The 24,731-nt window shown below is 45.6% G+C and overlaps 1 protein-coding gene across 21 annotated transcripts in view; it reads left to right on the top strand.

The window, feature by feature from the left end:
* Window positions 1-24,731, top strand: part of Hdac4 (histone deacetylase 4) — a 289,492-nt gene that overhangs the window by 154,549 nt on the left and 110,212 nt on the right. For all 21 annotated transcript variants that reach the window (XR_012447440.1, XR_012447441.1, XM_074072154.1 and 18 more), the window contains one exon: window positions 10,638-10,882. Coding sequence is in view for 19 of the 21 variants with exons in the window: in XM_074072154.1 (XP_073928255.1) it covers window positions 10,638-10,882 (245 nt within the window). In the remaining 2 variants the exon portion in view is untranslated. The remainder of the gene's footprint in view (window positions 1-10,637; window positions 10,883-24,731) is intronic.

Raw genomic sequence — 24,731 nt, 5'->3', positions numbered from 1 at the left:
GGTCAGGCAGATCCATGGGTAGGGAACTCAGTTCTGGTACTCACACCAAGCATACCCAGAAGTTAAGATTGTGATGCTTTAGAATATCAGCCTGAACAGGACTTCTCAGGCTTCAGGATGCCTACATTCCTGCAGCACAGCAGGGGGCCCACAGAAGCCAGCTGGCTGTAAAGGGATGGGGCTTAAATGCTGGCCTGATTCCTGACCCTGCACAGCTTGAAAAACACTGTGTAGAGTGACCTGAGAGTCTTGGCTGCCCTGCTGCACCAGACCTCCCTCAGAACCCTCCTGAACCTGCTGCCTATCAGTGATGGCATGCTCCAGTCCTGTGTTTGCTGTTGACCGGCCGTGGACCCTTGGGCAAGGTATTTAAAACATCTGTGTTGCAGTCCCCAACCATCCAGTTGGGTAAAGTGTGTCTGTGAGTGCCCTGGGGATCCTTATGTACATTAAAAGAGTCAATATAGCTCTATATATGGCCTACGCCAAGTCAGCCTGCAGGCAGGGGATGGTGTGGATGGGGAGACCAGTAAGGGAGGGGCTTGACTGCAGGGCTCCCCTGCCTCCAGCCAGGAGTAGGTGCTGTGCCCCAGGACACTTCTTGTGGATTTTGGAAGCAGTTGACCATTTTCTGGTCCAAAAGGCAGAAATGGGGTGAACTGGCACCTAGGAGTTTGTGCTGCCACTCTTAACTTCCAGAACTGTATACAGAAAACAGCTCAATGTTACCTTTAGCATGGGCTGTTAAATTTAGCATGACAGGTATTTCTGCTGCATAATGCCAGATTAGAAACCTTATCATACACATACCCATAATGTCTCCATATGTTAGGTTTGTGCTTTTTTACATTGTGATTTCTGTTGAAAATAAAAAAAAAAAAAACAGCTGCTTCTTGTACCAGATTTTTACTTTTATTTTTCAAGTATAATTTCTGTTATAAGCCAGGTGTGATGATATGTGCCTATAATGTCAGCATTCTGGAGGCTGAGGCGGGGAGGATCATGGGTTCAAGGCTAGCTTGGCTACATAGTAAGTTTGAGGCCAGCTTGGGCTGCACATTGAGATGCTGTCTTACCTCCCTTCCCCCCTAAATACATATTTAGGGAATTATTATCATAAACTTCTGTCTTTGACTTTGCATATAAACCTCTAAGCGAGGCAAAGAGAAATGATAGAGAAAAGCTTCCCTGCATGTGAGTCTAAGGTAGAGCCACTTTGTTGTGTGCATCCTCTGGAGAATGTTTGTAAATGTTTACCTTACAAGTACTTCTGACTTTCCCACTTCACCTCCTTACACACACACACACACACACACACACACACACGGTTAAATAATTGTAATTAAGTTAAGAACACATTTGGGGAATATGATACTGCATATAAATCAGAATTTTGAGTGGAGATTGGATATGACTATTGAGTCTGTTTTTTTTCCAGTTCCTTCTTTTTGAATGATAGTTTTAATAAGTTATGTTCTTTAAAATTCCAAGGCAAGGTGGTGATTGAAAAACGCATCTAATTTCATTTGCTGTGGAAATTCAGAATAACTGTAGTAAAGATACACACACACACATTCTAAATCCCACTGAGAAGCAGTGCTCACCCAAACACGAAGAGAGTAGTTTCAATAAATGGACCATAAGGGGACCAAGAAACATGCAAAGACCTGAAATGTCTTGTCACAGCAAAGTAGGGCCTGAGATCCTAGACTGTTAGTGGGGTTTCAGGGCTCAAGAACCAGCCTGAGTGCCCCCTCTGTCTCAGGACATGACTACTTGAGCATCTCTAAGATTAGTAGCTATGGGAAACTTGGGTCACCAGGATATTGAAAAATACACCACTCTTAACATTGGCTTACATGTGGAAGGTGCTGGGGAACCACTTATCATTTTCAGAAATTGGCAAATAAGAGAGTTGAGCATTTGCCTTCTTGTCTTTAAAAAAAAATCTTGTTTGTGAGAATAACAAGACACTGATTTTTGATTCTTTCTCATATAGAAATAGTCTAGTGAAGAAATGAAGAGGGGATGATGGAGCCAGAAGGGCTCCATAACAGGCCCAGAGAAGGAGTCACAGTAGTGAGCATGGTTAACTGCCAGTATATACCAGGACCACCCAGCAAGCTGGGACTCACCAGGTTCTTCCTGGGAAATGAGAGCTCAAATCAGACAAGGCCTCCAGATCACACCCCAGTTAGCAGAAAGCCAGGCAGACATGGTCAATAGGTCCACAGGACAGGTCAGTTGTCGTGTGTGTGTGTGTGTGTGTGTGTGTGTGTGTGTGTGTGTGTGTATGTGTGTGTGTATGAGAGAGAGAGCAGCAGCTGATTACAGTATTTGGACCTTCAGTGAATCCTGATTTGAGTAGAGTTTGAGACCATCTAAAGAGTGGTAACACCTGAATATGTGATAACATGGAATTCTTATTGATTTATTTGGGTATGTTGACAGTAATTTATTGTGTTTTTTTAAGAGTTCTTCTAGAGATACTTATGAAATGTTTGGGGATGAAATGCTGTGATGGCTGTGACCTGCTTCAGTCTAATTTAGGAGGGAAGGGGGAGGTGTGTAAAGGACATGGGCAGGGCTGGAATTGATCATTGTTGGAACTGGGAGTCTTTTATACTATTCTCACTGATATTATGTACTTTTGAAGTTGTCCACGAAAGGTTAAAGTGCCTATTGCAGAGAAAGGTCATAAAGGAGCAAAGGCATGTGGGCAAAACAGAAAGGTGGTGTGGAGACAGGTAGTGAGACCCCCCTGCCCCGCCCTCTGTGCTGTTGTGGTTAATTGCACACCCCTCAACTACAGTGCCGCTGAAGGTTTATTCACTGCAGACTATGATCCCAAGGGCCTCTGTCCCAAGGATACTGTGAAGTACTAGGGATCCTGGGGAGTGAAGATGTGGGTCTGTAACAAGAACAGGAGCCTAGGTCACTTTGTGCATGGTAAATGCCTAGTGCTTCAAAGGTGCAGCCTTCACTCCACAGGGCCAAAGTAGGAAGGCTCATTTGTGGAGAAACATGGCAGCCTGGAAGGCAAGTTCTGTGAGCAGTAAGCTAGGGACTTCCTAACTAGGTCAACTCCACTCAATGCCCCCAGCAAAGCTTTTAGGTTTTATGCCTCTTCTACAACTAAAGGACACATGACCAGGGGTCCAGCATTAGGAATGGCTATAGAAGGGATGTCAGAGAGTGAGTGAGCGCAGGCAGGAGGCAGCAGAGACTGCGGAACACAGGAAAACTTTAGGTTGTTGTAACTATCCTTCCATCCTGAGGCTCCTGAAGATACTGTACGTAGAAACTAAGGAATGATGGCATCAATAAGCATGTTCAGGAGCCTTTGTGCTCTGAAAATGGCTATTTTACTGGTTAGTTAAAGTAGCAGAAGTCATAAAATCTCTGAAAGGTGAGAATATACCTTTTATAGACTTTGAGGAAGTCTATAAAATTTAGTATAAGGTGAAGGGAAGGAAGATAGGAGAAAATGGAAAAGAAAAGATTGTTCCAAGTGTTCTACCAGTCAAACATTAGATGTTCTGGGAGAGTAAATTAGAAAAGTTATTTTTAAAAAAAGATCATGAGAAGAGCATTAGTGAAACAATAGTGTGCAGCTGGAGGGCAGGGAGCCACCGTACTGAAGGGACCTGGAGGTCTTACAGACATGGGGCTGACATTTCATAACACAGACCAGAGTCTCATGACATCTAGAGTGAAAAATAAGTCACAAATACAGGATCCATATTTTCAGTGATGATATTGGGAGCAAGGAGATAGAGATGAAGGAATTTCTTATAAATTTTCAAATAGAATTCTGTGCCTAGCCAGAGTGGCAGTACAGAAGCTCAAGTACATTCTCAGATATGCAGAGTTGACTCTTGGGCCTCCTTTACCAAGCCACGGTTAGGCATGACTTCCTGCAGGGGGAGAAAGTAAATCTGGGATAGACGTCATGGGAGAACTGACCTAGAACAGTATCAAGTTTCCCCAGAGAAAGCAGGGCAGATCCAGGATGGCAGCTGTGCAGACAAGGATGCCTGACTAGACTGGAGGGGGTCAGCCTCCGAGGCAGGCGTATCCAGGGCTAGCCAGCTGCCACTGCATTGCCTTGAAGATGGAATGCCTAAGTGAGCCAACACGGACCTTTCCTTGTACCTGAGCTGTCTTGACACGTCACTCTTTTGCCTTTCTTGCTCTGTTGCCTCCAGTCACCTCAGGAGACTCCTTCTGCCAGAGGGCCTTTGCTTAGCTACTTCTGAGCCACCTCATGGTGTAGGTAGAATGCTGGGCAACTTGTTCTCTGGACATCTGTGTACCACAACTGGTCTGGCCCTGGCTTTCTGTCATCACTCATGACCTTGCTGTAGAACGGCTCTTTTCAGCTGTCCCAGAAGCTAAAAGGCAGACTGAACTCAGGACCATCCTGCCCTGGAGCCTTTGTCCCATCTGATCGCACTTCATTCATGCTCACTGCTTTCATTCCTTTACAACTAAAGAATGCATTTTTAGTGCTCTGTGTGCAGGTGCTAGAACCATAGAGAAGCAAGAGTTGCTTAGCACAGTCAGAATGCTGCTCCCTGGAAGGGAAGGTGCTTGTGATTTACAGTTGCCCAGCATAAGACCGTCCATGTCTTCAGAGGTTGTGCATTCCCTGTGTTCATTTCATTGCTACTCTTTTACTTAACCAGTGTGTCCTTTGTTATGGATAACACATGCCACAGTAAAAGATTTAAAAATTCAAGTAAGTTCTGCGTGGCCAGTCTCCTTCCTCCCCCCTCCTCCTTCCCTCCACCCTTGCTCTTTCTCTGCCCTCACACAGGCAAATGCCAGCAAGAGGAAGTCATAGTTACATGATTGAAATATCTATTATTTTTCCCTGGAGTTGAATGAGTCTTTTTTTTTTTTTTTTTTTTTTTACTGAAGAGACGCTTAACTTTGGCCATGTTTTCTAAAGAATAGTGCTGCTTTTTATTCCATGTCTATATAATGGCATGAAATGGTGTCAGGAAAAGAGGAGCTGATTCATGTAATGGAAAATGAGTGTCCTCCTTTATGATTGTGTATTTAAAAAGAACCAAGAGGGGGAGACTGACAGCTTTTCCTGTTTGACTGAGAGCTGCTCCCAGCGGACCTGCGTTTCTCATTGGAACACTCAATGTGGTCTTTGTGTCCTCACTGACGTCAGAAGCCTGATTGTATTAATATGTTTCTCAAGGCACAACCTAGAAAGCATTTTTAAACCCCACCATTGAATATTCATGAGAATACAGGCTTTTTTGTTTTGATGCTGCATTCTTTAAGTAGAGAAGGTTTCATTGTTTTCTCGGCTTGCTCTGGGTCACCAGCAGCAGCAGCTTCTGATGGGAACTCATGGCATTTCAGTGGTTTTGATGCACAAATAGCACAAGTCATGTCTGACGCAGCCGTCAGTGCCATAATCTCGTGAGTGAATGGGGACGGTGGTCCTATCTCTGCAGCTGGCACGTGGGCAGGGCCTGGGCACAGAGTGAGCTACAGCCTCCTTGCTGACCTCCTGGTGCTGGCAGTGGGGATGGGAAAGCAGCGCTCTCAGGAACCCTTGGCTGGGTCTCTGCCTGTGTAGGATGGAACCTCATTTTTGTGTCTGTCAGGGCAGTATTGCTTATGAAGGGGAAGCAACAGTAGGTTATGGGACATGGGATATAGGTGACAAATGTCTTTTGATCGTCTCTGCTCTACTTTTAACTTCTTTAGCAGAAAATGAAGCTCTCTGTAGTATCTCAGGGCAGTAAATCAAAGCAGTATTTACATCCCTTTCCAACACTTGGAAAAAAATGGAGGCAATGCTTCAGAGAGCTCAGTGGTGGCCTTCTGCTTAGAGTACCACTGCCAACATGGCACCCTTAGCCTTGTGCTTGCACAGAGCAGTAAGGTAAGCCCAGGACCGGTGTGAGCAGAGGAAGTAGCCCCTGCAAGCTTCCTTATATCACAGCAGATGCTCACCTGGGCTTTCTGGTGTCCATAGGGAGAGATCTGGAAGTGCTGTTGGAAAAAATCCCATCTCTGGTGAGCATTCTGGTATCAGCTATGTCCAAGTGACCTACAATACTGCAGAGCGGAGAGCAGCAGGCAGTCCAGGGACCTCCTGTGCTGTTCACTTCCTGCCTCTTGAGCTCTTAGGTGCTATGAGATTAAATGGGCATGGATAGGACTGGCTGGGCTGGCCACTGTGTAACTTCATGTGTGGTGGAACTATAGAGAAGACCTAGACAGAGCTGTGACCTTCAGAGAGGATCACACTCATATAGGAAGTTCAGATGTGTGCCTGGAACAGTGAGAAGCATCCACACCTGTTCAAAGATGGGGAGACAATAGTAGTGCACTCACACATTGCTTGTGGGTGTGTTACTTTTAATCATACTGATCACCTTTCAGTCCAGTTTACAAATTCCTTTTAAGATGAAATTTAGGCCAATGTGGGGATCTTACAAATTTCCAAGAAAATAGCTTCAAAAATGGCTTAAAAAATTAATGCCTTAGGAACTAAAACACTTAATAGCTTGAGTGTATTGGGTGGAAATGAAGATAAAATTTACAAAAAGCAAAACAATCAATAAAATTCTTCCTATCCTATCAGTAAAGCTATAGTTTGTTAAGATTGGGTCATGTCCAGTGAGCAACAGCACCCTTCAGAGTACAGATTTTCTTATTCTCCTCCATCTGAGTGAGTCCAGGCCATATCTAGTCATACCTGCCACTTGACATCCAGAGAACCTCATGATCCCTTTATTTTCTTGAGTTAGGCTCTGCTAGCGCCTTTGATTTAGTCTCTGACTAGTAGAATGTTTTCAGGATGGTCGCACCACGGTCATGTCAGCACCATTTCTACCAGGTGCTTTGGGCCAAGTGTGAATTTGTGTTTCCTTGTAAGAGCTCTCTGCTTTTCCTTCCTAGGGAGAATGTGAGAAAAGTTTGAATATGCAAATTCACCCCAGTTGACATGTGGTAGGTGTGCCAAGCCAGCTGCCACTCTGCCTCACAACTGAAAAAGAGCTCCTGAAGTAGCCCAGTCTTGGCCACCACCTGGAACTGCCTCCCTTTCCCCACTCTGCTGCCCAGCCTGCAACTGATGCCCCAGTGTTTCCTCCTGCCCTCTGTACAGGCCCTTTACCTACCTCCCCCAGCCTGAGTGATGCTTTGGCACTTGCAGTTTACAGGGCTGCTGTTTTACCTGAGTGTCAGAACTCTTTATTGCCACCATGTCCCCATGACCCTCCACTCTCAGCCAGCCCCTGGATCCTGGTTCTTTATCCTAGAAGAATCCTTTTCCATCTTCATGAGGTACAGCCTCACAGAGGTTCCTGTGGACCCTTCCATATAGAGTCCATCAGCCCCTGCTCAACCTGGTCTCTAACAGGCTTCCCTGGGGACTGTCTACAGTAAGGCCCCCCTGGCCAGAGCAGGAGCCATCCCTATGCCATTAGTAAATGGATGTATGGGGTAGAAATGCTTGATCCACAATGGTTTTGCAGTTAGTAAAAGTGATCCCTTAAAGGTTGTTATATATTGCAACCTTTATAAATGCCTAGAGATTAACTCCTAGGCATTTCTGATGTTCCCTGGCATCTGTGAGAGTTAGAAGTGGTGATGGACAAGCTGTAGATGATCTTCCCATGCCCCGCATTTGTGCCACATAGCCTTGTTACTCTGCAGGCTTAGGGAATACCAGCCCATATGCAAGCATGCAAGCAGAAGTCACAGTTGACTCTCCCCTCTATAGGGCCAAATGACATAATGTCCAGGAGATAGAAGCTTCAAAATGTGAGGCACTGTGATTGCTTTATTAACTTTTTGTGCATTTTTATTTAAGCTAAAATATCAGTGACTAACTAGATAAGAATGTGAGAGAGACATTATAGGCTACTGTCACTATGGATGTAGACTCAAACATTATGTAAATAACAAACTAACTAATAACAAACTATCAGTGAACATTTGTATATGTAACTCAGAAAGCAGTTTATCCCCAAAAAGCAGAAGTAGACTGACTAACCCTATGGAGTCTCTAAGTATCCAAGACTTTCTGGTCAATAGAGAGGGGCACAGGCCAACCTGACAGTCACTCACAGCATGTTTATACAGGCAGTGGCTAGCACATGGCATCTCCAAAGCAGGACAGCACAGTCCCAGCCCCAAGAAGGAGCACATGTGGCCAGTCTCTGACAAGAAGTTAAGTTACTTTCTTGTTTCTAAGTTTGTCTTCTCAGTCCCTGTTTTCCACAATATTTTATTCCTTAAAAGAAAGACTGAAGCAGGCATAGGAAAATCCTAATGCTTTATAAAACTGTTATTGTTCACAGTTTTTCCATTTTGCTGTGTTTTATAGTAATCAAAAAAGGATAGAAAGGAAAGTATGATCCAGTCCTTACCCACATGTGTGAGTCAGGCACAGCTCACTGCTCCCTGTCCTGCCTGTGGAACATACACAAATCAAATAAAACCCTTCTAATATGTCTAGCCTGATAACCTGATGAGGAAGCAAGAGCATCCATTAAAATAGTTGGGGCTGCATCTCACCCACTGAGGATGAAGCAGAAGAAACATCAGTGGCTCCTTCCCAAAAGCTTATTAGGAAGCCCATGAAGGTCGTAAGCAGACATGAAGAGTCTCCTGATCACACAACCTTTGGGGTGTGTAGTCTCTTCTGACTGGTTACTGTGGTCTAGAGCCCAGGTGTTCTTAGGTTCTGGTTGCTCTCAACCCACTGGTCTCTGTTTGCCCAGCTGTGAGGGAGTCCAGACAGCGCCGCGAGGCCAGGTCAGAAGTCAGGGATGGCTGTGGGCACCTGGAAGTTGAAAGATAGTGGTTTTGTCAAGGAACTCAAGAGCTTCCACATTCCAATTACACCCCTCTATCCTGGGCCCTGTCCTGAACTCTTCCCAGGTGAGTCTTGCCTTGAGGTATGATGACCACTTTTGGTAGAGGACTCCAAGACTTGGAGAGTTCAAGTTCAGACTGTCCACAGCTTTTGCCACTTTGCCTCAATAGGAGTAGGTCACGTCCTGGTACCAGGATCTCTAGTCATTCAGGGACTAAAGCCAGCTTACAGCCTACTGCCTGAGAAGTGACCACAGAAATGCTGTGGGTTGAAGGCAATGGCCACTTACAGGCTGTCTTACCTGAATCAGTGGGCTTTGAGATGGTGGAGTACAGTTTTCTCCAGGAACTGGGTTATAGTTGGGGGCTGGATCTGAGTCCATCTATCATCTAGGTGTGGAAATCCTTTGGACTGGTTCAGGTCCTGGGGCATGCAGTGGTCACTCTTAGGGAGGCACCTGGTCAAGGTCAAGCATGTAAGATGCTGAGGGACAAGGAGCTGGTCCTCTTATTGGTCTTTTGTGTTGGGTTTAGGCCTTAAGCCCCTCCTAGAGGGCAAGACCCCTTCCTTCTCCTCTTGACCCTGGACTCAGCTTGTTGGCTGATTAAGAAAAGTGAGCAAGGCAGGTGTGTGTGTGTGTGTGTGTCTGTCTGTCTGTCTGTTTGTTGTAAGGAGGCTTTCTGAAGGGTAAGACACATGGAACTGTTACCCTGGCTGATTAAGAAAAGTGAGCAAGGCAGGTGTGTGTGTGTCTGTCTGTCTGTCTGTCTGTCTCTGTTGTAAGGAGGCTTTCTGAAGGGTAAGACCCATGGAACTGTTAACCCTGGCTCAGTGACTGCTGTGTCACCTGTTGATGATGCCTAGTCAGGCACTTACCACACCAGGAGGCATCTGGCTCATCTCACTGCTGATGCATGGTCACAACATGACTTTTCATAGAAGGAGCACACATAGGGTTACTTCATGATGTTCATATTTAAAAGTTACCTTTCCTCTGCATTATTTCTCTCACTTTAATTTGGAATTAATTTGTAAGCATTGATATTGATTCAGCTTTTGCTTTGAATCAAAATCACTTTTCTTCGGCAGTCCATGGACACAATGTGAGTTCAGCAACTTGGCCCTGATGAATGTGCGCATTGGGCCAGGAGCACACTGCATTGGCTGTAGTTGGTTGGGTAAACATGTTTTCCAAGAGGGTGCTCGTTTGCCATGGAAACAGGCTCTCTGCTCAAGCATCTATCTGGACCACTTTGTGGCACACACTGTTCTTGGGGCTCATACACGACTCTGCAGTGGCTTCGTTAGGGGAAGAAGAAGGGGCAGAAGAAAAGAACAGGCACTTTGCCCATCACAGTGCTGGCACTCAGCTCTTTCCTTGGCTAACTGGAGGCCTTTTCTGTATTTCTTTCCCTTTATTAACTTGTCAGCATCATGTCAGATAGGCCTTTAGGCCTATACAGTGGTCCTTTGCAAACAGGGCCACCCATCCTGGAGGGAGGGATGGGGGAAAAGCTTAGTGTAAGTGCGCCAACCGGTCTGACCATTCACTGCTTTTGAGATCTTTGTGCTTGATAACTGGAGCTCCAGAGAACCCTGGATGTTGCATTTTGAGCCTGTTGGGCCAGGGGCTAAAGGATGACATTGGGACACCAGACAACCTTCAGGCTACAGCACCTTGTAATGGTTGCCAAAGAGACTTTGGTAAAATAGGGTACCCAGTTCCAGGCTCAGCCTTCCACGGCAGTGACCACTCTCTTGTGCTGTGCTCTCTCTGCAGTGGACGTGGCCACAGCACTGCCTTTGCAAGTGGCCCCTGCAGCAGTGCCCATGGACCTGCGCCTGGATCACCAGTTCTCGCTGCCTGTCGCGGAGCCAGCGCTGCGAGAGCAGCAGCTGCAGCAGGAGCTTCTGGCGCTGAAACAGAAGCAGCAGATCCAGCGGCAGATCCTCATTGCTGAGTTCCAGCGGCAACATGAGCAGCTGTCACGGCAGCACGAGGCTCAACTGCATGAGCACATCAAGGTGAGCAGCTTCAATGGGCTCGGTGACCTCTGCTTCCTTCTGTCCCTGAGGGGCGGCATTGCCAGGTGCCCTTGGGTGACTCCTGTTTCCTTCTGCCACCATGGGTTGGCCTCACCCATGCAGAGCTAAGACCTGAGCACCGGGTGCCCTCACTGTGAGGTTGGTGCAAACAACCTGCACCTGTCTATCCACCTGTAGTGCCTTGTGAAGGATGCAGGATGTGGTGCAGAAGATTCCACCTAAAAATATGTACATAAGCAGGAAGATTGGCAGCAGGAAGACATGGTGAAGTAGTTTATTTTCTTCTTAGGACTTTTCTTCCTCTCTCAGTTTTTCCCATTGACCTTTCATAACTGGCAAAAGATACTATTTTCTTTCAGTTTAAAAGGAGTAAGAAAAAACTGTTTAGAAAGACTCTCTTTTTGTACTTACTCTCCACCAGATTAAACATCTGATGGTAGGTTTTAAAATTAAGTAAATTGGAAAGAGACACTTAATAATGATACATAGAAAAGATACATTGTGTGGTTGGCAGGACAGTGATGTCTGCGATCATAATACATTCTCACAACACTGTTCAGTAGAAATATACATGGTCATGTTAAAATTACGTAGGCATTTTCATATTTCACAGCCACATTAAACAATGGAAACTGCCCCCCCACAAACCAGATTGTAGGAGTTATCCATTGCTGTGTAACAAATTATGCCAACACTCAGCTGCAGCAACAGCAAACATGTATTCTCCGTTTCTGTGGGTCAGGAATCCAGGTCCAGGAATAGTCAGTCACTGGCGGTTCTGACTTGGATCTCTCCCAAGGTTCAGTCAGTGTTGGTTAGAGTGATTTTATCTGAAGAGCCTACTAGACCATGTTTGGAGGATGTGGGGCAGTAGCCTCAAATCCTCATTCGAGGGGCTGCTCACAGAATGAGGAAGCTTTCCCAAAGCAAGCTAACAATTCAAAAGAACAGAAGCAAGATGGAACCACAGTGTTTAGAGAGCCTGCCCTGGAATGGTACACCTTCACCTGGACACATTCTGCCTGTCATTGTACTGCTCTCATACATCATGGGAGAGTTGTGGACAAGGATCTATGTCTAGGCCAAACAGTGGGTTGCTGAGGTGGCTGCCCAGGGCTCTTCTTTAGCTCAGAGAGCACATCAAAGCCCGGATTGCCTAGGGAGTAGCCCAGCAGCAGTTCAGAGTCCCTGTCAAGGCATCCCTGAGAGCTTTGTCTCCAGCCTCCTCAAGCTTTGTGAGGTAGGGGTTTAGGAAGCTTCATTCTGGACTGAGAGCTGTTTAGAGGCCTGGGACTTTGGCATTTTGATTTTTGCTTTAGTGATTGTTGTCTTGAGGGATGGCTGTTAACAGGTGCTGCTCTGTGCTCTTGGGCTTGGGTTGGAGTGGTTGAAGACTTCACAAGTGCCAGGCCCTTCATGCTCCCAACACTTCTCCAGGCTAGTGCAACCAGGTCACCACTGGGCCTGGGCCTGCTGATGCTAGAGCCTTCACTTTGCTAATGGCTGCCCAGCAATATGTGCTACGAACAGATCAGGCCTGCTTCCTACCAAAGGTCCTCATTTCTGGGACTGGGAGCAGGGTGTTTCAGGATGGCCTTAGGCAGTGAGCATATGCCAGCTGGAAGTCACAGTCAGTGGAAGTCATTTCAGGTAATGCCTGCCCAGTGGCCTCCAAGCACTGGCGTTTTAGCTGTTGACCAAGGACAACCTTGGCAGGCCATTTGTCTTACTCATTTCTTGAACTTTTATCTTTGTGTTTCCATGACTCCTAAAAGCAACTGATAAATGGAGCCTTAGCTCTTTCATGTTCTACACAAGGCCAGTCCCTCACAGAGCCTGAGTGCTCAACTTCTTGACAATGGTCTTATCACCTGGGGCCAACCACAAACCCTTCTGTTGTCTCATTTTAGAAATGGAGAAGAGCCACCCAGTAAATAGCCATTCAGCATTTCCCTATCCTTTTTGAGAGGCTCCTTTATTCCCTGCCACCTATGGGCTGGTCACTGCACTGCATCTCAGGATGGGCCTGTAGGCATCTGTCTTGTAACCTAGAGCTTCTTTCTGGGCTTTTGAGACCCAGATTTAGAGTCTGGGTCTGTAGCCAGATTTCTGGACCCCAGACCCCTCTCATAGAGTTCAGCACTGCAAACTCTTCCAGGAAGCCATCTGGGCTGAGGCCAAGCCTCTGGGTGCTGAGTGAGGGCTGGGCAGAGAATCCTTTCCAGCTCCATAGCAGAGGAGAGAGCCCTGCAGCACAAGGTGAGGAGACAGGGCCAGGAAGGTGGACCCTGCTGTCCAGGCAGAAACAGCTTGCCACACCCTGCCTGTTCTGGCTGCTTTGGAATAGAGACACTTGTGCACGCTCTGGTTTCTCTACAGACCCAGCACAGAGCCTGACTGAAAATGCACTGTAGTGGCTACTTGTTCAATGACTTTTTCCTCTGGTGTCTTGGCCTTCAACCACTGTCTGTGCATCTATGTAGGGGGCCTTGTAGTGTGTGTGTGCAATTGGAGGATGGCCTGAGCTGGCCATGGCCAAATTGGTGCAGAGGAGTAGTGAAAACAGACTTTGTGCTCTTACTGTGTATTGGTTGAATTGGATACTTTTACAAGACAAAAGATAACCTCAGAAGTACACACATTGAGGGGTGTATGAGGGGTTCTCAGGTATGGTACAGAAAGCAACAAGCATAAAGATGACCCTTGGGTCAGGGTCTCTCCAGCCGGGGCCTACCTCCCAGTACCCATCTCCACGCCTCATGCAGTAGAGCTCCCTATGCTGCTGTGGGGTTGAAGAGAGCTCATGTCCATGCTTAGTAACTGAGGGCCTGGCCCTGGCCTAGGTGTGTATGTGGGAGGACTGCCCTGCCCTACAGTGCCAGACCTTAGAAGCCTGAGGCCCAGAAACCTGGCTGTGGAACCAGCCTCTGGGGCAGGGTCTCAGAAAGCATAGGAAGGAGCTCAAGGCTGCATGTCCTTTCCATTTTAATTGTGTTTTTCATGAATGAGGAAATCATAAAAGCCTTTGAGCTGCGTAATTGTGTTGCTCCATTAGTAGGCTTTTGTTTTGATGGTTTAAACTCTGTTCATGCAGCCATACTGTTAATGACATTTGGCAGTGGTGTTTTTCAGACAGATTTCTTGAACACACAATCTAATTAGTGTCATTAAATCATCAGTGAATTTGAATAGAACTGTATAATTGGAATGGGAGTAGTTTTTCAAATATAAGTAAAATTGTTAATTTTGGGTAAATGAGGTTTTTATAAGGGTTTTAGTGCTGCCTTGCTCTTTGCACTGATGTCAGCACTACATTCCCATCTACTCTTAGGCCTCTTCTCTCCTCCCTGGAATCAGTCCCACATGAGGCCAGTGTGTGCCCATTAAATTCTTAGCCACCTCATACCAGGGTTGCGTAGGTGATTTAGCAGTGCCTAGAATTGCTACTTTGGGGTTTCTATATTACTTACTTTTTATAAATTTTTATTAGGATATGTAGTTTTAAAAGCGTTTTATTAAAGAAGCACATATTCATAATGTTTCCTATTGAAAAATAGTGCAGGCTTAGCCAACAGCAGCAGGGCCCCACCCCTCCCATGCCCCATGGTGACTCCAGGGTCAACTGTGAGGAAGAGGGCCATCCTTGTCCTTCCACGGGGACTCCATTCAGTGATTTCTTCCTCCTGGAGAAGACTGTGTGCTCGTCCCATCCCACATGAATGAGCACATACCGCCACTTCTCCAGTCTTGGTGTGCATCACCATCTTTTGGTTAAAAGAACTCGGCGTTTACATTACTGTGACGGTACACATCACTTACAGCTGGGCTCTGCAGCATGGGGTGGTAGATGGCCTTTCTTAGGCAGTTCTTGGTTTTCCTAGAGTTCATAATTAGGCCCACTTTCCCATTTTTTGAGTCTCCTAGGCCCCTGATGCAAATCTAGTCCTACAACTTGAGTGACTTATGCTAGCCTAAAATGAGTGATGCAGCCTGACTGGCCAGGACAGAGTCTGTTCGTGAACAGGCAGCTATTACAATGCAGGATATGCATACCATAAGTATATCCCAAGAGGATGGAACAGGGGAGGCTTTTAAAAGAAAGTGAGGAGGAGAACATTGGAGTTGCTTTGAAACCAAGAGCTTTGGACACAGGCCTTGTTGCAGGACTGGAGGTAAGCTAGTGCCTTGGTGGACACAGTTGTTAGTCAGGTGTCCTTGTGCAAGGACAATGGCTGCCCCTCCTAAAGCCCAAGGGACCCAGCCAGGTGTATTTAGGTGGAGTTACAGTGTCCTCCTTCACATCACAGACTCTCTGTTCTGTCCCTGTTTTTTTCTACACTTCCATGATTATTAGTGGAGGTAACTGTATCTCCCTATCTTAGTGGCTGTTTGTAATTTTTCTACTCATTAACATTTTCAGTGCTGCTCTTCTGTTGTAATGTATTTTCTCATTGATATAGGAGTGCTCTTTATGAGTAAAGGACTTTATTTCACCTTCCATTGTATATTGTCACTTGACCATTAGCTTTGTTACTTACCCACTTGTCCTCATTCATGAATCAAAATGTTCTTTCTAAACAGATTGAAAATGCCACCTCTGTCCTCTATAAATGCTTATATCTGTACCTGCCTCTGGCTTGTCATCGCCTCATACTAGCACTGTGTAGCTTCATGAGGAGACCCACATGGGGCAGGAGATCAGCAATGCCTGTCTTTCTTCCTACATGCCTGACCTTCCACTTGGGGTTCCTTAGCTTGTCTTGCCAGCTTATCCTTCCACACGAACTTCAGTACCATTCTCACAAACTCTACACAATTGTTCTGGAAATGTATTGAAATAGCAATTATGATAACTTTCTGGTAACTGAGTTTCTAGTCTGGGAACATAGCTATCTAGCTTGTGACATCGTCTGTATTTGGTAAAAAGCCTTGTTCTAGGCTTTTCTATAAAACTTATAGATTATGTATTTAATTACTTTTGGATATTATATACTTTTCTTTCTACTGTGAATGAATGTTGCCTCATTTTTATTTTTCCTGCTTGGTTACTGCTAGTGTATAGACAAACCCTGGATTTCATTCTTTTATGCATTAGCTGTCAGCACAGAATTTTATTACCACTCCTAATCATTTTTAATTGTTAGTAATGTCATCTTCAGATAATAATTGCCTCTTATTTTTAACTACCATTACTAAAACTTCTATAACTATGTCAAGATCTTGGCAAAGTTATCGATGACAGCCCCCAACACCTTGAGGGGATCTGCGCATAGCATGATCTATTGCCAGCTCAAGGTGTAGACAACTCTGTGTGAAATCCTGAATCAGACCTTATCCCTCACTTCCTTCCTTCCATCAGCCTCTCTAGAGGGCTGTTCTCTTGTCCTGATTATGTGGCTTAGATAAGGACCTGGGAAAAGTCAGACTAGTAGAGGTCACTTAAATTCATAATGGTTCATTCATTAGACAAAATACAGTAAATCCATGAAAATCATATTTTTGATGTATGATGATACAGGGAAATGTGGATGGCACAGTAAATAAAAACACATCAGTGTAATCGCAGATTTGTAAAGCTGTAGATAAAAATGTAACTTAAGTAATGTAAGATTACATGCATACACTTGAAATGGAACAGCTTTCTTGACTAGTAGCATTGGGCTAACATTTTCTTTTGTATAATTTGCAATAATCATTAAATTTGTATTTGTCTGAACAGCTGTTCTTAATGTAGATTTAGTGATAAATTACAAGGGTTTGGGGTTCAAGGCTGTGTGCTGTGGGTTTGTACCAAGAATAAATTGTCAGCATTTACCAGGCAGGGTCCCCATGTGGCTCTGCTGTGGACCTAATTTTATGTTTATACGTGGAGCACTCAAGTGAATAAAAAACAAGGACCACAATGTCAGTAAGAATATCAAGCTCCATATGTTTGGTGATACCATTAAAAGGAGAAAATCCTCTGGAACTTACAGTGCTCATAACAGTGACCAGTGAACTAGTCTGTCCTGGGGCTTTGAGGATGGTTCTTGGTGAGTCAAACTGATAATTCAGTGTGAGCAAAGACAACTGGCTTCATTTAAGAAGCAGCTGTTCTGTGTGTTTCTGGGAAGAAAGGCAGTTACATTGGAGTAGGGAGTTATGTGTGATTGATGGTCACCACCTCTCCTACACTAACTGGAGTGGGGATACTAAGCACAGTAAAGTCACAAACCTGCCATGTCCTCAGCAAACAGACACAAGGAACCATTGGCTTCCAAGGACCTTCTCACAGCACAATGACGTCCCCATTCTCTCCCAAGTGATCAGGGTTCCGGGGCCTATTGCTAACTTGTGGCTGCTGAGTCTTCTCTCTTGCTTTTTTGCCTCAGTGCCTCTGGGGAGGGGTTGACAGGGAGACCAATATCATGTGTGCACAGGAGATCTAAGAACAAGTCCATTTGCCATGTCTGGAAACTCCAGTGGTAGATCACAGAGCAGGGAAGGCCTGGGGTGCCTGTTTGGGCAGATCTGGCTCACATGTACCTCCACAGCAGGTACTTCACATCCTCAGGTTATATGGCTTCTGTACATTCCTGTTTGGGGGTGTGATCAATGGCTCTCTTCTACTTATTATTGGGATTATCAGTTCAGTAATTGCTTTGCCAACTTGTAGTAGTTATTTGCGGACCTTTGCTACAATGAAAGCACCAACATTGGTGAAAGCATGTTGATCAATAGCCAAAGCATGTGTTTCCAGCGATGCCTGTCTTAGATCCTGACCCCCTGTACAAGTCCTCATTGGTTTATGGGGCCACGGGCAAGGAACCTGGGGTCATGAACCTGGAATGCCCGATCTTGCTGTTGGCACTGAATCCCATGACTTAGCACCCAGCTAGGGACACTCTGCCCTTCAGAGCCTCCCTGACTGCTCTGCAGCTGCATGATGTGAATCAGGGTCTTCTTAGCCAGGGGGGGTCCTGGATGACCCCACACTTGTCTAGCCAGGGCTCTCTACAGTCATCTCCAGCAGCTCCTGCTATAAACCAGACCAACATCACCATACTTAGGTAGGTTTTGACCCACTTTCCTGATTATTTTCTCAGAATAAATCCCTTCATTACAGAATACTCTATGCATGTTACATGTTGTCCCTCAGACAAGTTTGTGTCCCAGCAGTATATTCTTTCCCCTACCCCCAGATCTTGCCAGTCTAACAGATGAAAAATAAAAACCATTCCACCCAGGGTTCTAATTTGCATGTCCTTTTTTTTTTTCTGGTACTGGTAGGGGTGTGTGTATGTGTGTCCACACACATACATGCCTGTCACTGTGATGTGTGTGTGTCCACAGGTGGGAGAACCTTGAGAACTGTTTGGTTGACGGTATGACTGACAGAGCTACAATGAGAAGGAAGTCCGATTCTGTGGCTGTGGGGGCCATTGGTATGCTTATTCTATCTTTATTACCTGTCCCAGATGTATCAGAAAATGTTGCCCCAGGTCAGTCACCTGAGGCAGCTGTTAATGAGCAATGGAACCTGTCTGGGCTCCTCCTAACACCTGACACCTGGAGAAGTTCTCAGTCTTGCACTTTGGGTTCTCTGTGGTAGGCCCAGCTTTACCTGCTGTCCTGGCTCTGCCTTGCTTGCTACTAGGTGCTCATAGCTCATAGACACAACAAGCTTCATGCTTCCTAAGGTGTTCTTCTAATGTTGCCTTCTGCTGTGGGCTGTAGTATTTGCAGACAAGTAGGAACATTCTGTGGATTTTCCAAAGGTAACAGTGTGGAAGTTCATACTCTACATAGAACCTCATCTTGGAGTGTTAGGGAGAGATGAACGATTTCACTCTGTCCCAGTTATGTCCCGCTGGCTCTCATTATCAGGTGTACTGCCTTCCCTAGTTCACTGAGAGCTGCCATGTGCTAGGATAATGAAGACCGGGCCCTGTTGGGACCTGGAGGGAAGTGCAGTGCAGAGCTGAAGCTTGGGGTTGAAGGGTGAGCAGGGCCTGGAGTAGCCAGTCACCTCAGAAAGGGCACAGCCTCCTGTGAAGTACAGGCCGACATGCTGTACTGCATTGCCTTCGGCTCATGGTTACTATCTTCCCCACATTGTTCCTGCCCCTTTCCTCCTCCTGGCCCCCACCCATTACTCCAGGACCCTACACCCAAGTGATACTGTGTACTCAGCCCTAGGAGTGTCCATAGTAGCCCTGAACTGCACTTGCCTGACCCAAGGCCCAGTGCTGGACTTTCCTGTGCAGACCTTCATTTCGTGGACCTCACTGCTGAAGGGTGCTCTTGCTTGTCTTCATGACATTTGAATGTCCAGGTTCAGGTGGGAACAAGGAATAACACACCCCAGGTGCTGATCATTGCTGGGTGTGCCAGCAGGGAGGATGGAAACATTGTTTCCAGTGCTCTGAAATGAGGTTGCCTTTGGACTTGAGTCAGTCCAGTGAGTACAGATGGAAATAGTTCCATATCAAGGACCCCACAGAGAACGGCATTTTCTGCCCAAATATTCCATTAAAAATGCTAGTCAAATAGTATATACTTGCCAGTCAACTGCCAGCCCCATGCCCAGGGATAAGTCCTTGTTTATTTTCCTCTCTGTTGAAAATTGTGTCTTGGCAAATGAGAGTAATTGGCCTGCCCTGTCCTTATCTCAGGGAAATAAGTGAGATAATGCTTTGAAAGCTCCTGTGTGTGTTTTCAATAAAAAGCTACAAAACAGAGCATTATTATGAGTTGTGTGACTTTACTATTTTGAACATCCGCGTTTGGTTCCACATGGATATAGACTCACCACTGCAGTCAACCTATCTCCTCTCTCCTTTCTTCCTGTGCTGACTGCACCAGGCTTTTAGACTTCATGCATTCTTTAAGAATGCACTTGACACCTGCCTGTTCTGTCCACCCTTTTCAGAGTAACACATTGAATCAAGTGGCAAGAGCAACCATTAGCCAGAGGTGGAAGCCTAGCCCAGCTGGGTGGCCCTCACTGGCTACTGCACATGCTGCTACTGGATGAGGTACAAGGCCTTCTCCCTCCACTGGACCTACTCCTGGACCAGCTGCTTTCTGCAGGCAGTGCATCTGTGGGAAGGGCACACCTTGTAGGGTTTGGATGTACTCTGCATTTGCACAACTGGCCCAGCTTCTACTCCTTCTGGTTTGGGACCTGCCAATACCACTCTCTAGCTATACTGTCCCCATGTTCTCAGCTGGAAATGTCTCCCCCAACCAGGAACCTAGGTGAACATATTTGTGGAGTTGGCTTATTTTCTCAAGTGGGTCTTGGTAGGCCCCTTTGGACAGGGGTTGCAAATAAGGTCTCAAGTGCCAACCTGCTTGCTCTCCCTAGTAAATTCTTGGTACGTGTGACCACAGTTGTGGCTGGATAGTTCTGGCCAGAGCCCAGAGTGCTGTCCTTGGGTTCCCAGTTGTTGGAATTAAAGACCCTCCGGTGCCAAAAACAGACACACGAGAGACAGAAAGTCTTGACAAGGCAATTTCTTTTGATCAAAAGGGTACAAGCATGTACATACTCCAGCTGAGCAGACTCCAGAGCACAAAATGGCCAACCATGGCTCCTCCTTATATCCCTGACACAGTTGTACCTGCCCCTAAGCCAGGATTTGTCCAGGTCAAAGGTTCACAATCTCCCTTGATTGGCTGAAAGGCTTGGGAGATGGGTTAGGGCATACAGTTTGGCAGACAATGGAGTCATACAGGAATCCGGAAGAAGAAGCAAGGACCCTTTAAACATGCAAGTCACCTAAGATGGCGACCTGACGAATTTTCAAGTAATCCAAAAGGGTAACAAATACTTTGATAGGAAAGATCATATTTCTTACAATTTCCCCCCTCCTTTTAATTTAAATTCTTTTCTTCAAACTCATTTAGGAGCCGTTGGCTCTCGTGTTCCTGTGTTTCTAATAGAAACAAGTTATTTTGGTAGGGCGGGGTGACTGTTTGGGGAGGGCTCTTAATTAACCGCTGTATTAGTCCTCAGACACAAGGAATTATGCAGAATCCTACTAAAATTAAAACTCCAGCCACTACGACCAGCAGGTTAAGATTGAGGTCATCCAGCCCTTCCATCTTCTAAGCCATTTTTCCATTAAGTCAGTGAAGGGATCATTTATTGCTGAGTTTTCAGCTAGCTCGTTAGCTAGGGTAGTTAATCCCCATAGGGCCTTAGTAATAGTTCCATCAGGGGCTGTATTATTTGGTATGTACATGCAACACAAAACTCCAATCATTACACAAACTCCTCCCTTTTCAGCCAACATCATGTCTAATGCTAACCTGTTCTCCCAAGCCATCTGGCTAGTTGGTCCCAGTTGCTCCGCTATTCCTTTGATAGTGTCCCTGGTATAGTTAACAAACCTTTGTTGGTTATAATAAATATAATTATTCCAACTGACATTTTTATTTATAGTGGACCACCAGAACAATACTGATTCAAACCCCGCTGCAATATGATTTCTGGCTTTAAATTCATTTGGCACCCTCTAGGAACCCCAATGGCATCAGTGTGAACATGGGGATCAAAGGAGCCTCTGCAGTTGGCTGCAGTGTCTATGTCTATGTCCCTCCTTTTTTCTAGGCACGGGCCAGGGGTCTAAATGCTAGGATGAAAGGAATTGCCAACTGCACGAAAGCGGAGGTGCCTGCCCAGTTACCTGGGAGTGTCAAGTAAAGATCCTCTGCAGTACCACCAGACATCATCTCTGTCCACTGAGAGTGTGGACTGATGTGTGAGGCTGTTGAAGGACCGGCTTTCACTGCATCCTGTCAGGTTTCCTACATTTGTAATCAAATGTAGGAAATCATGTCTCTGGTGAGACATGAGGTATAATTGACGTCTAGGGTGGGTGGCCTCATAGTCCTTGGGGGCTGAACCGCAGGACCTCTGACCTCTGGGAACAGTAGTGATAGCCTCTGGCAGGATTCGTTGCCCTAAGCCTTGGCATCCTAAAACAGAGCCAACATGCAATACATTCCATCTGGGTCCAAGGACCATCCTAATGAAAACAGAACCACCCAAGACTCTGGTCTCCCAGTAGTACAAACATAGCAATCGCTCTTATTTAATGATTTAATGAGTGGACAGAATATTTTATCCATTCCATCCAAGCATTTGTATCTCCATACCCGATTTCAATAGCTACAGTTTGTCTTAGGTCCTCGACTTTTACTATAGTTACCTGAGTTTGATTGTTGTACAAATGTAGAGGTAACGTTGGAGTGGAGGTAGAACTTGGTGTCACCTGGGAGGGGTTGGGAGCTAAATGGAGCTCAAAGTCCCCTAACAGGTCTGTTCCTGAGACATCTGTACCCAACCCATATCTACAAAATATAGATGGTTCTTATGTCATACTCCAAGGGCTCTCTATGACTAATCTAAGTGGGTTACCTGTTTATAAGTAAGAGAAGGATGTGTGTGTAACAGCTTTGATTTCAACTGTAGTCTGTTAAAAAACTGTCAGTTGTTCTGGATGGTGGAAAGTGGAGTCTTTCCTGTGCCCTAGGGTCTAGTCCAGCCCTTAGGATTGTCATAAAAGGGAGAAGTGTATCTTTTATACCCAGTGTTTTACCCCACATCCATCCACTCTGAATAGATATCAATCAGGCTTCCCCATGGGTCCCGGGATAGGGCACATTTAAAAGGAATATCCTTAGAGCTGGAGTTGGGACATAAGGCCTCCACAAGTAAGGATCTGGCATGCATCAAATTGAACAGTTAAGGGGAGAGTACTCTGAGTTACGTTAATAATAAACATACCATTTCCCAGATGAAAGAGAAAGAACACTTTCACTATAGTCTTTTTAAGGTTACTCTGGTGTCTCCTGCATGTGAGAACATGGTTCATTGTTCCTTCTGGTCAGGTGGGGGCACCTTCTTTAGCCGTGTGTGATGAGTCCACCCCCTCTCCTCGGTCCAGGAGTCTGTTTCTGTGGTCAGCAAGACTAGGAAGGGTCCTTCCTAAACTGGCTCAAGCTTATTTTCTTTCCAGGTCTTGATCAGCACATGATCGCCAGGCTGGTGTGGGTGAATAGGACAATCACGTGGAGGAACCTGTGTTAACAATCCTTTTTTCCTAAGGCAGAGTAAAGTAGAGGACAATCCAAGCATATGATTTTTGAGGAAATAGTCTTTAGTTTCAAAGGAAGGTACATCAGTTACAGAGCTAAGGTAAGGAAGCCCATAAAGCATTACATAAGGAGAGAGGCCAGTGTCCTTCCAAAGGGCCGTCCTTATCCTGAGTAGTGCTATGGGAAGGCATTTAATCCAAGATAATCTGGTCTCTAAGATTTATTTAGTGGGCTGATTTTTAAGTGTCTGAGTTAGAGCAAACAGTTTGCAAGTCTGTGCTGACCAATTGTTTGGGAGTCAGCCTGATTCTATTATCATCAAGGCCTACCCATTACGTCTTTTTCCCTCAATTACCCAAGAAGATCACCCACAAAGAAATGAAACCCATTCTGGAAAGGAGTTCCTGAGGTCTGGCCTTACTTTCTTTTGGTATTCAATAATATCTACACATTTATGTGCGGGGCTCCTCCTTTCTGCTTCCCCTTCCAAGAAAGTGGCTGGATTTAGGGTTCCATCAGTAGTTAAAGTCAGGTCATACTTTTCTAGCAAGATAGCCTCCTACTTTAGGACCCTGGAATCTGTCATCCATCTACCCCCCTTTTGGTTTAAGATTGTTCCAACTTGATGGGAAGTGCTGATAACTAGACTTCCCCCAAAGGTGATTTTTCTGCTTTCTTCAGTTAAGGGCTATAGCTGCTACTGCCTGAATGCACTCAGACCAACCTCGGGTGACAGGTTCTAGGAATTTAGATAAGAAGGCCACAGGTTGATGTTGACCCCCATGTTTTTGGGTTAGCACCCAGGGGCAACTCCCTTGTTTACAAAGAGGTGAAAAGGCTGTTCAAGAGAGAGCAAAGCTAGCATTGGGGCTGTGATAAGGGCTTGTTTTTACTTCCTCAGGGATCCAAAGAAGGGGGTCTGGTCCCTCTTGGTTCAATTTGAGATATAAAGATTTAGTTTTAAGGGCATATGAGTCTATCCACAACTGGCAGTATCCACTAAGTATCCAAGGAACTTTATCAATTCTTGTTTTGTTCCTGGGAGCGGGAGACCAGTGATTTCTTGTATTCTTTCTGAACCATTCCTTCATTGGCCCTTACTGATCTAACATCCCAGATGGCTTTCTTCAGTCTCAGCAAATTGTAACTTATTCTTTGAAATATGAACTCACCATCTTCCCAGGAAATTTCTAAAGCTAATGGTTGTATTAATCACCTCTTCCCCTCCCCCACCGATTATCCCCTCATCATTAAATCTCTCAAGTCTTATATTTTCTCATTGCCCTGGGGTGTTGTTATCCCATGGGGATCTTGATTAGGAGACTTAACATCAGCTGCCAGGACACTTTGTTCCAGGGATGTTCACACTCCCAGATAGCCATTGACACTCTATGGACCATGTCTCTTTCCTCCCCTGGGAAGAGAGTTCCCAAAATAGACCTTAACTCAGCCCAAGTGTATATCTGTGGTCCCAGAAATTGATCAACCTGTTCTGAGACCCCAAAGGGATCCTCAAGAAGGGGGTCACAATGCCTTTTTAAGATTTCAGACCTCAGATCTGGTAAGAGGGTCATTTACAAACCCAATTTCACCTTCTCTGAGGGGAACCTCCTAAGAGGAAAGAGGGAATGGGGTTTTTCTTCTTCAGACTGAGGAAGAGGTAGATTCTCAATGTCTTGATGACCTTGTTCTAACTACCTTTGAAATTGCAGTAGGGAGGGGTTTCGGGAAGGGGGGATAG

This window comes from Castor canadensis, chromosome 4 (genome assembly GCF_047511655.1).
Source record: "Castor canadensis chromosome 4, mCasCan1.hap1v2, whole genome shotgun sequence".
Lineage (NCBI taxonomy): Eukaryota > Metazoa > Chordata > Mammalia > Rodentia > Castoridae > Castor > Castor canadensis.
This window is presented reverse-complemented; position numbering and strand designations above follow the sequence as displayed.